We start from the raw sequence: 12,469 nt of genomic DNA on the forward strand, positions 1-12,469 counted from the left end.
TTCTGTGAGTGAGTGTGGAAATACTAGTTAAAGTCCTGCATTAAAAAAGCTATTAGCTCATAAAATGATTAAAGTACTTTTTATATTTTTGGAATTATATTAATTGGTGCATCCTCGTGTTAATCACTTTAGGCTTTTTTCATGAACATAAATAAATAAAAGGAATATAAATAAACCTCATTTGAGAGAAAGGCAGTTAACATGAGCTCAAGACAAACAAGAGTATCAAGAACAAAGTAAGCAAACAAGTGTTTAGGCAGCACACCAGAGGATTTCCAGGTCACTGCGGCCTTATGTGATGCATGTATTATGAGAAATGAAGGTGAAACAATAAAGCAGCTCCCCTGCTGCTGTCTGGAAGTGTGATATCTGCAGAGTGATGCCATCTGAGGCAAAGTGACGTTCATACAAAAACCTGCCCTACACACAGAGTTCAGCCAGATTCAAGGACCTGTCCAAGCTCCTGCTGGAGAAATCATTCATTTGTTGAATCATTCAACAAGTTTCATATTTTCTGTGTTATAAACACATTGTACAACATCACATTACGGATCGATGTGTTTTGTTGCCTTTTTCGTCTTTTCAGTATGTTTCTTTGAGATGATCATGGCTTAAATCTAATGAAAACCCAAAATTCAGAATCTCAGAAAATTTAAATATTATGAAAAAGTGTAATACGGTAGGCTTATGGTGTCTCACTCTAACCAGATAATTAACTCAAAACACCTGCAAAGGTTTCCTGACGTATTAAATGGTCTCTCAGTCTGGTTCAGAAGGCTACACGATCATGGGGAAGACTGCTGACTTGACAGCATGAGGTAACGTGAGGTCTCTGAGGTCTCTAGAATAATGTGTTTCATGGAGACATGGCCGCAGGACAGCATGCCTCTCACACGCACGCACCTGCGTCACTCATGCAATCCTCACCAAGACCCTCTCCACCTTTACAAAGTATGTGGACACCAGGGTGGATATAACATATAACAAACATTTAGATTCGCCAATTAAACTATGCGTGTTTGGACTGCGGGAGGAACCAAGCACAAGGGGAACATGCAAACTCCATGCAGATAGGCCACAGCCGGCCAGGGATGCAAACCTGTGACCTTCTACCTGTGAGGCAACAACACTAAATACTCCACCACCTTGCTCACTGTAATTAATGGTCAGTAATACTGAATGCTTATGTCAGGCCATGAGTCTGTGCTTGAACTGTTAAATTAAAACAAATCAGAAACTGATAAATTACACTGATCATGTACTGTCCCAATGTGTGTTAAGTGTCCTGCAAAGCTTCAGTTTACCATCACAGAATCACCTTTAAATCACCTGTTCCCACATTATATCTTTACTTAAATCTGAAAGAGTCCCTTGAAAAGATGGTTTGGATGTTTTTTTAGTTTTTTTTGTCCACAAGTTATAGTCTGTATTAAGGCTACTTGGATTTCTCTAAATGAAAAATAGCTGACTAAAGGATGTGTTTCCTGTTTTTTTCTCTACATAAACAAGCCTGTACATGCAAAAGCAGAAATATATGGAACATGTTTTATCACTTTTTTGTTTGTGTTGACAGTTCCTACACACACACACGGGGTTTAATAAATGAGGCCCAGGAGAGGAAACACTGGGCAGAAGAGCCACATGAAAACCACCCTGGTGCACCTGCCGAGGAACAACCAATCACATCTGGACCTTGCTGGTGCTATTGTTGACAGTGCTCAGATATTCATGTGCACAACAGATGTTTTGTTGTCTACAACAGGGACAGGGAGACTCGGTATCCAAGCATGCTTGTGATCCTGGAATGTTTAAATGGGATTGAGAGAACTGCTTTAACTCTCTCATTTCAAATTACTGTGCCTTGGAAACTTTTAATTCCAAAAATGTGTGGATCAATAGTACAATAACTAGCACTTGAATTGGGTCATTATTCACTATTAAGCTATTGAAGCTGTCTGGCAAAGCAGTTTTGTTTCATGTCCCAAAAAAGACAACATGTGAAGCAAAGTAAAGGAGAATATGTGTTCTAGTTTATAGAAAGAAATCTGGATCGAAGCTTAGATTTTATGTCCAAAAGCTCCAAAATGTTGAATCAGTAATTTGTTTGCCTTAAAAAAACATTTGTCCATGAATTATGTCGCCAAATTATGACCTGCACAAGTCAACAGTCTGCCACAAGACTTAATGGAAAACCAATTTTTCCATTACTTTTCGATGTATGCAATATACAGTAATATGTGATATTAATGCTGAATACAGTCTATTATATGGGGTGTCTTTTAAGCCCGTGTGGATGGGGCATCTTAACAAACAAGTATCAAAAAAAATGTTTTTCAGTTTTTTTCACTACTGCTGCTTTAATAATTTAGACAGTGAGACCAATGTACAAAACATTAAAATAAATAAAATAGATGAAAAACTATTATTAATGATAAGAACGCAATAAAGCAAATTAAATATAGCTAAAACATAAAAAAACAGTGATGAATAAAACCTGGTAAAAAATAACAAGAGAATAAAAAGTCAAAGATAATATAAGCATTATACGAAAAAACTACCAGACCAAAGTAAATGTGAATTTATTTTTGTCTTCTGTCGCCATTTAGTGGAAAACATACGAAAAGCAGGTTCGCTGTGATTGGCTTAATTTGTGATGTGCTTGTCGCTGATTGGCCGGTAAAAGGTTCGCCATCTACAAACCTCTTCCGTGCGGAAACAGGTAGAGCTTTACTTTCCACTGTAACTCGATAGTTACAATCTATGTATCAAGTTAGATGTTTTTGGACTGCTGAGATATCAGTCTTTTTTCTTGTACTATTGGAAAAATACGCACAAAAAAATATCGCTCTCCTAGTTTAGAAGGTGTGGTAACAAAGGTAAGATTCATCTGGTTTCTTTCCGGAAGACAATAGAGAAAGGACCGGCTCGATTTATGGAGTTTCGAAGAACAAATTTGTAATGACAGTGTCTCTCCTGGGCTGTTTGAAGAACATGAAACATTTTAAAGCATTATTGAACACAACGCTGGTCTTTCTGATATTTAAACTGTGTCTGGTGTGTTGTGACATAACGGACGGAAATGCAGAACATCTGAAGAGAGAGCATTCGTTAATGAAACCTTACCAAGGTAAGATAGCTAAGTTAGCTCGATAGCTAACCTGACGTTTGTCCACTTCTTGAAAATTTATTGTTTGTAAAGTTTATTTAGCAATACTTGAGACACCTTGGATACTTTATGTGACATACCGTTTACTAGTTATTATTGCATAACAATTTTTTTATACTGACGTGTAAATGCGTTTTTTAAAAAAAGCCCAGTTTGGGCTGTATCACAGAAAAGTTACGACTGCTTGTTGTTTAGGTCAACTTAGAAATTAAACACCACGTGACTCCACATGTTAGTGATATCCCAAAGCATAAGAATATTGTAAATACTGATAAATACACAAGCGATTTCACCATTACCGGTACCATTTAACTTACTGCATGAAAGTGCAGCAAGTTAACGTTAAATCAAACACATCTTCTGACAGCTAGCTAAAAAGCACACAGTACACATACTGTAACATTACACATGATTGAGTAAAACTTCATTAAGACAAAATGACTAGGAGAAAAAAAATATTACCAAGTCAACAACAAAGGATCCAGAGTTTTCTGTTGTATAATAATCATAAAGGCCAGCACATTTGAGGTCTGTCTGGTTTTAAATGTAATCTTAAAATACAATGGTTGTATTTACTTATTATTATTATTATTATTATTATTATTATTATTATTATTATTATTATTATTGGACACTGTCACAACTAAAAACACAAGTTTAGAAGTCATAATTACAGTTTTGTAAGACAGAAAAGTTCAACATTTCTAGGCCTTAGAGTTTATGAGTAAATGGCAGCTGTTCGCCTGCTTTTCCTTCCCTGTCTGCAACTGTGGGAGAAGGTGCAGTCAGGAGAGCAGACTTTTCTATTTCCACTCATCAGTTTGTGTCCAGTAAACTTCTTATAGTTTGCTGCTGGAGCTGTTACATTTAAGTAGGTCAAAGAGTGAATTGCACAGAAATTTAATTTTCTACGGTATAATTTTGTAAAGTATAAGAATTTTGGAGTCAAAGTGTAATGGTTCATCAACATGGTTTCAGGATATGAAAGTGTTTGCTTAGGGTGTGTTGCACAAAAAAGATAAAGTTGAGTGGTGATTGGGTGGCACCTATGATTTGTGTTTCTGCCGCTCTGGACAAAGTGCTTGTACAATTTGTCTCTTTCACCCGCGCAGTTTTTACTTGACTGATAGCTAAGGCTTACGTTTTAGAGGAGCTACTTTCAGTTGGTACTCTGTAGTTCATTCCTGCCTACTTATCCACATAATAAAAGTTTAATTATCTTTCAACAGCTTCTTGGTGGACAACATGATTGCATATGAGCCTCAGTAAATGTGACTTACTTTTACTAGTTGTTCATATTTGCTCACATCAGGCTCTAATTCAAATCTAAAACAGCCAGATGATTTGAAAGTAGATGATGTTTATATAGACAACAGCAGATGTGAATATTTTAGTTGGCCACTTGAAACTCTCCTTTAGCTTAGTCTGGTCACCAACAAAATTAAGATTGATCAAAAGCAGCAGCAAGTTGAATAACTGAAAAACAACTTGATTTCTCAACTCTGTTTAAGCATTGTCCACTCTGCCTGATAATGTCTTATCCTTTTTATCTGTTTGTCTTGCAGGTGTTGGGAGCAGTCCTACCAGTCAGTGGGACTTTTCAGGAAACACGTTAGTAACAAGCTCGTATGTGCGACTTACTCCAGATGAGAGGAGCAAGCAGGGATCCATCTGGAATACTGTGGTGAGGAGAGGCTTACTAATATGGCTCATGTCACCAGTTTGACTTGGCTGTTTAGCTGATGCTAATGTAGCTCTGAGGATTTCAGGTTAGTTTATATGTCCAGTCCAGATTTGCCATTTACAGGAATGATGATCATAAGAGATGTGAATTTACATGCTCAAAGTATTTAAGCAGAATATACTTTTTTTTTTTTTTTTTTTTTTTTACGAATTGCAAATGGTTTCACCCACCATGAAGCATTTACGGTGCCATAGGAGGAAAAAAAGGAATTATTTTCCACTTTGAAAAAAATCAGTTCATTCAATAGAAGAAAATGACTAAAACAGGCCCACATTGTGTCAAGCAAACTATATTTGTTTCTGATTTCATTTCCAATTAAGCAGCAAGCTTTCACACGCACACATGGCTCAACCAGTTTAAACAGGTGGAGAGTGCAGGAAAATTTTTCCAGCTCAACAAGAGTCAACTTTTTTTGGGGGGGGGGTCTTCAACACAAAAACTGTAACAGCCACAGATGGGGTATGGTGATGCCCCAATTGTACTCAATGTATTGCGACTTGTGTGTATTTTGTATGCGGCCGCGTTTCTGTCACAATTACCCCCACATGGAGCAAACATGCATGAAAAGAACATGTACTTTTATTCCAACAAGAGAGAAAACAATCAAACTATTTATGACAAAAAATTTCCTACTGATAATTAGGGCCGGGCAATTTAATTAATCCAATTAATTTGATAGTTTGGTTGAAGTTTTTCTAAAGAAATGTATAAATTGAGAAATCAAGATTAGTTGTTTGTCTGCTGTCAGATTGTAGTATCAGGAGCTCTCCAGAGTTAGGACGGTGAAGTCAGCCATCTCAGTTTCCCCTGAAGAATTTTCTAGTCAACAAGGTGTAATGGTGGCTACAACAAAAACTAACCAAAGAAAGATCATGTGGAGAGAACATTTCACCTCCTCCTTGTCACTTGTTTTTGTGTGAGGACATGTGTGTCAGCAACTCTGCTGTGTTACCTGCATTCGGAGCCCAGTATTATGTAGTTACTATTGGTAGGTATAACTTTTGTGTTCTTTTTATAATGTTTCAGGAGAAAAAGGAGACAGCTTTTCCTAGTGATAGTCTTCAGAATTGATATGCATCATATCGCCATTGTTCCTGGGGAACAGCATGTAGTTTTAATGAATTCATTATTGACCTATGTTTTGTTTTGAGTTCAAATAGACAAGAAAAAATTAATTTTAAATGAAAATCGTTACTTATCCAGTTTGAGGTTTAATTTTTTTGGCCATATTGCCCAGTCCTACTTTGACGTCTTTGATGGAGTTGAGCTGATTTCAATAATAGGCTGTAAAATTCCTTTTTTGCTTTCTGTGATCCAGCCTTGTTACCTGAAGGACTGGGAGATGCATGTGCAGTTCAAAGTCCATGGATCAGGAAAGAAGAATCTCCATGGTGATGGCATTGCTATTTGGTACACAAAGGATAGACTGCATCCAGGTAAAGCTGATTTACGAGCATTTTAGTTTCAACTAAAAGACAGCACAGTGCTGTTTAGGCACATTAGCACTGGTACTACATGAGTCACACGGGCAAAATTGCACACCCCTCGATCTCCAGGCTGCCTCTCACTTTTTAGGTTGGAGCTGGCACAGTCATCACAGTTTTTAGTTCCTCCACTGCTGGAATGATGCAGGGTCAACAATCTCAGGTTCTAACCTTTTTCCACCTTGAACAGGTGCTGGTGATTTTTAGTGAGAATTTTACAACCTATTTGTTTCTTGATTTTGTCCACTTTTTAACCACAAATAGTTTATTTTTCTTTTATTTATTTTGTCTTACCTTTCTCTGAAATGCTTAGAAGCGTTTATGATCTCTGGTCATATTCACTCCATCCGTCAGCTTTTCATGTTGGGACTTTTGCCATCAGAGCTCGCTGTCATCACTGCTGACCATAGAAAATTGTCTTGAGTTGTTTGCTCATGTGTCACCTCATATCTGCCTCCATCCTAGGCCCTGTGTTTGGAAACCAAGATCAGTTTCTTGGCCTGGCTATATTTTTGGATACCTTCCGCAATGACCTCCATGGAATGGATGTAAGTGTCTAGTGTGTGGCGCGAAGCAATTGACCTGCCTGTTTCTTTGCAGGGCCTGTGTTTTCCAACAATGCTGTCTTCCATGGGCTGGCCGTTTTTATAGATACTTACTCTAACGATGATGCGACGGATGTGAGTGGCTGCTCAGGTTTTACTTGTTAGCATGTTGTCTCCGTGCAGTTTTTTGTGTTTCTCTTTTTTGTTTGAACTGGCGTCTTGTCACAACTTCAAGCATGTTAACATCGAACATCCTACAGAATTTCTTTTGCCATAATGTGGTGTTTCCACAGCAAAATGCAAAGTTAATCACAGAATTTGTTGAGCACGATTCCCATGGCAGTAAATACACATCTTCACATCTTTAGAGCTTCTTTTATGACTTAAGCTACATTCACATCGCAGATCAAAGTGTTAATGATTTCAGTTTTATTATTCAACTGAGCCACGTTTGCTGCTCTGCAGTGTACTTCACATGTTAGTAAAACAGATTACATTTGAATTATAAAATTAGTATTTTTCAGTGTTGCAAAGCGGAGAACAGATTATAATACGCAGTATTGACAAAATGGATAAAAAGCTTTGTTCCGTACACTAACTGTAATCTAACCATTAGATTGAATTAGATCAAGCGTATGTACTGAATCCTAAAAAGCAGCCTTCTCATGTACAAAACACGAGTTGAAATGATCTGAAATGTGTCGTGTGCTTGCTCTTCTGTTATCTCGTGTATTCATTTGGCCATCCACTTTATTTAAGTATGTGCATACAATCCCCACAGTAGAGATTATTCTTTCTTGAAGCTGTTCCCTTCTGTCACCAGCGTTCCTTCCCGTACATTTCAGCCATGGTAAACAACGGTTCGGTGAGTTATGACCACGGCAAAGATGGCCGGTCGTCGGAGCTGGGAGGCTGTTCAGCTGAGATTCGGAACAGAGAGCACGACACGTACCTCGCTATTCGTTACTCCAAAGGAAGACTAACTGTATGTACAGAAACAGGTTTTGTTATGTTGTTGTTTCAGGGTTCTCTTGCATTTCAAAATGAATTTGTTGGGTAGGGTGTAATATGCCGTAGTGTTTAGAAAACGTGTTAGAGGTGTGTTCTTTCTTGTTTGCTTAGCTTTAAGCGAAAAGTTATGTGTTGCTTATTTCATTGTATCACTTATACTCAGTCTGTGTCCTGCAGGTGATGGTTGATGTGGAGGACAAGAACGAGTGGAAGGAGTGCATTGACATCGGAGGCGTTCGTCTTCCTACTGGATATTTCTTTGGAGCCTCGGCAGCTACAGGAGATCTGTCTGGTAGGTCAAAGCTGCAAAACTAACTCCACACAGACAACAAAAAAGGTTATGACCACTACACCGTGATCAGCAAGTTCTCATTTCTGCAGTCACAAAATTGTGAACTGGTTGATACTATAGTTTAAGAAAATCCAGCAATAATTAATCTTTACACTAGAAGATATTATCATGTTATTTGCTTTATTTATATGTTATCAGTAATTGAATCTCATAAATGTAATATTTTTTAACCAAGTAGCTCTCGATAAATAAGGTGTCTGTGTTCTATTATTAATTCATAATTAAGATCTGACTTTTTAGGTGCAACATACAAGAGGAGTTAAAATGGCCAAACAAACTTGATTGAGGCACTATGTACATACAGTATTATGCCTTCAAATATGTTTTTACCTAACAAGAAATTATCTCCTCACTTTTTCTGAACTTGTCCATTTTCATCAAGTCCCTCTTTTTTTTTTTAACACGATTTAGTTTAGTTTTTATGAAGTCTTCCTTTGAAATCCCTCCAAACAAAAAAGAATTGTGTACCTTATCTTCTGATGTCAAACCTACAACTGATCATATACATTTAACTGCAGTTCTGGAAATGATTAATTCCTCACTGCTTTACTGTGCAAATATCGTATATGAAAACTCATTTTCATTTTAAACTCTTTTTCTTCAGATAACCATGACATCATCTCCATGAAGCTCTACCAGCTGATGGTCGAACACACATCTGAGGAAGACAACCTGGACTGGACAAAGATTGAACCCAGCGTCAGCCTCCTTAAGTCCCCTAAAGGTAAATTAAATGTCGATGCCAGAAATGGTTCTATTGGGTTTGTGCTTATTTCTTAAATATAGGTTATCACATGCATGAGGAAATAAGAAAAGTGTTGTGCAAATAACCACAAATTTACCATAAAAATTAATATGGACTTTGTTCTTCCTTTACAGACAACATTGACGATCCTACTGGCAACTTCCGTGGAACGTCCCTGACAGGCTGGAAGGTGTTCCTTCTTCTGCTGTGTGCTCTGTTGGGAATTGTAGTGTGTGCTGTGGTGGGAGCTGTGGTTTTCCAGAAGAGACAGGAGAGGAACAAGAGGTTTTATTGAAAAAGAAAATGATAATAATGAAAAAGAACCTTATCAGAGAGGTGTTGAGAAATGAACTGTTTCCAGGTAACAGTTTGAGCACATTCAATGTGAATTTTTTTTTTTTTTTTTTTTTTTTTTTTTTTTTTTTTAAGATTGTACAAATGTATATCTTTGAAGCACTGTGCGAGGAGTGAGTTTCGGTTACGTGTGATATTGGGGAGAGGGAGCAGATCTAGTGGTGACCAACAAGAGTAACCATCATAAAGGCTGTTTTTGTTGCGTGTTTGCATTCAATCATTGCAGGGTTATTGTAGGCTATCAGTCATTTACAAACATAAAATTCTCTATGAATTCTGCACATTTTGAAGATTTTGTTTACACCTGCGTAGTGCATAAACGGGTGTCTCCTGCCTCTTTCAGCATTTCTTACACTGATGAGATGCTACAAAATGGTGAACCTCCTGTTGTCCAGGGTGTTTCTTTATTATCAGTGTATTCATTAAAGAAAACAAGTAGCTCCACAGACCAATCCGATTAAAAGCTTGGGTGAGATTTTTTAGTTAAAAACATTAAGTTATTGTGTCAACCAGGGGCTGTGTTTCAGTGCTGAAATGTTAATTTTGCTTCTATGTTATTGTTGCTCTTCATTCTGACATGTAGAAAATCCACTTTTGTCCCATTTTAGCTAAAACAAAAACAATTGAGTTGCAAATAGCTGTCAATAGGTTTTCCAACAAAGAACATGCATCTCAAAGTAAAAGTATGCAAATATTTTATCTAATTAAAATTCGACATACAAAGAGATTCAACTTGGTCCACCAAGAAATATCGTAGCTAACCTCCTCAGTCTGGTTATGAATTTTTTTATTCCTTCATAGACAACTTCACACCTTGGACTATCTGACCCCAAGGCCGGCGATATACTTGCATCTGCGTGTGCAACATAGTGACTTTAATTACTGTTGATTTCGAGCGTCACTTATGCAGCTAGTCAGAAATTAACGCTGTGCATAAGCGAAATGCAATCCTGGTTATGTTCAGTAGGTCAGTATCAAATGATTCAACAAAACCACTTACAATCATTACAACAGTTAGAACAAGGTTCAAGAGAAATTACTGAACCTGTCCTCAACTACCTGCATCCACATACCTGTCATCAATGTCATTGCCGTTTTCTCTGCCATGATCTGTAACACATTGCATCAGTACAGCATTTAAATTTAGAATAGATTAATCGCATCTCGCAAAGAATTAAACTACTTTACACCACCTCTCCATTGTTTAATACAGCAAACTAAACCTGAAAAACCGTTAAGAAGAACAAGTCAAGAATAAACTGAACAACCTAATTGTTATGATGTTGTTTTTTTGGTCTTTTTTGTTTGTTTGTTTTTTCCCTGTCGGGGCAAACGAGCAGCATTTTAGGATTCTATCCAGAATATGTCATTGTCATATGTCATTTTTATTAAACGCTTGTTTCCTGTTAATGTTGCTAAATTACAACTAAACTGGTATCGTTCAGTTCTGCATAACAAATATTTGAATCGTTTTTTGCTACACAAAACTGGTGTGATTGATAAATGAGAGCAGTGTTAATTGTAAACTTTCTCTGACTTGGAGAAGCAAATCTATTGATATTCTGTGGATGGATTGTTGAAATTTACACTGGCAGTTCTGTCTTTAATATCATTTGGTGTCTCTTTCAGCTTTCATTTTCCTAATGTTCCTTTTCTTTACCTACATTGTTTAACAAAGATTCAAAAAGATTAATTAGGTGTTTGTTACTTGTAATCCCATAACGACTGAAATGGAGATTGTCTTTTTTTTTTACCCTTCGGCTTGAACAATTTTATCTCTAGTTCTTGAAGTTGTTCTGTATTTGTTTCTGCCCTGTCAAGTCTTCGATTACTCCTAAAACCACTTCTTTCATCAAAAATGTATTAAAATGAAAAGGAAACAGTCTGGTTATGAACTGTGCTATATTGACAATTTTTAATGCTACTTAGTAACATTGGTATAATGAGAAATTGTCAGAACTCCGGAGTGTTATTAAGCGGTACATAAGAAGGAAGCATTTTTCAGGCCTACAATGCAACTGTTTGTTGGATTGTGTGAAATCGCTAACTGTCCTTGAAAAGACAACACCGTGATAATCACATAAACATGCTGTATGAGGATTTTAGTGTTTGTATGGACTTGTTTTGGAAAATTGTTGTGGAAATTCCGTCAGACAGATGTTTAGCTGGCAGGACAGATGCAAATCTGCCGAGAGTTGACACGTTTGCACGTTTAAATCTGCCAACGTAAGGGTAAACAGCAAAAGGCTGAATGTGCATGGAAGACGAGAGATAAATGTGGACCAAAGAAAGAAACAAAATGAAGGAAAGAAAACACTTACAATAACAGATGACATTAGAAGTTAAAAGGAAGGGATAAGTATGAAGTTGACATTACTAAATTTACTGTAGCTAGGCTTCATTTGAAATTTCACAATTTAAATGGTGTAATTGAAAAAACAAAAACAAATATATATATATATACAACATGTACCTTTTGTATCATAACCAAAACATATACAGGTGAGTGTTGCATTAACCTCCTCTCAGTGACTACAGACCTGAAATAACAAATGTTCACCTGTTCTGCCAGGAGGAGAGAAAATGGCCGATTTGATAAAAGGCCTCCGTGGGTGGAGCAGACGTCATTAAAACCAACACAGTTAATGTGTGTGTCTACACACATACACATTGCCCACACAATTTGGGCTGTTAAGGAGTCCTACTACTGTGTCCTGAAAGCAGTTCAGGACTGTGGTGCAGTATTATTATGCTGTGAGTGTGTGTAATTTTGAGTCATTGTTTCAGCTGTTTTGTGCCTGTTAAGACAGAGTCACTTTAAATTAACTTTATTTTATAAAGTCATCTCAAGGCACTTTTAAGAATAAAGGGAAGAAAATACAAATATGTAAAGAAAACAATTTTCCTTTGAACAAGCTCAAGGCAGCTGTGTATTTACCTTCAATCCTTGCATCCAATTCTTGACAATCATCATTTGAATCCGGTTATTACTGTTCAGTCATTCATTGCACAGCATGTAAATATCTTTTTTTTTTTTTTACTTTTGGTTTATGTTATTTTATTTTTGG

General features: G+C 36.9%; 1 protein-coding gene across 2 annotated transcripts; it reads left to right on the forward strand.

Annotated features, from left to right (window-relative positions):
• Positions 1-2,720: 2,720 nt before the first annotated feature.
• Positions 2,721-11,284, forward strand: lman2 (lectin, mannose-binding 2). Of its 2 annotated transcripts, none has more exons than XM_067518959.1 (8): positions 2,721-3,127; positions 4,732-4,850; positions 6,229-6,346; positions 6,995-7,074; positions 7,763-7,924; positions 8,128-8,242; positions 8,907-9,026; positions 9,182-11,284. In XM_067518959.1, exons 1-8 carry the CDS (start codon positions 2,959-2,961, stop codon positions 9,340-9,342), a joined length of 1,044 nt encoding a protein of 347 aa, XP_067375060.1. In that variant the 5' UTR covers positions 2,721-2,958; the 3' UTR covers positions 9,343-11,284. The 2 variants fall into 2 exon arrangements, with proteins under 2 accessions (XP_067375060.1, XP_067375059.1); XM_067518958.1 differs by lacking the exon at positions 6,995-7,074 and adding an exon at positions 6,860-6,942 and having other exon boundaries at positions 2,722-3,127.
• The last annotated feature ends 1,185 nt before the right edge of the window (positions 11,285-12,469 follow it).

This window comes from Channa argus, chromosome 10 (assembly GCF_033026475.1).
Source record: "Channa argus isolate prfri chromosome 10, Channa argus male v1.0, whole genome shotgun sequence".
Lineage (NCBI taxonomy): Eukaryota > Metazoa > Chordata > Actinopteri > Anabantiformes > Channidae > Channa > Channa argus.

What these genes read in the sequence shown, in the direction of transcription:
- lman2 (XM_067518958.1), top strand. Translation starts at nt 2,959, where the DNA reads ATGACAGTGTCTCTCCTGGGCTGTTTGAAGAACATGAAACATTTTAAA. An exon ending in AAAGGATAGACTGCATCCAG is followed by an intron (nt 6,347 to 6,859) that starts GTAAAGCTGATT and finishes CCTCCATCCTAG; the next exon opens with GCCCTGTGTTTGGAAACCAA. An exon ending in CCTCCTTAAGTCCCCTAAAG is followed by an intron (nt 9,027 to 9,181) that starts GTAAATTAAATG and finishes CTTCCTTTACAG; the next exon opens with ACAACATTGACGATCCTACT.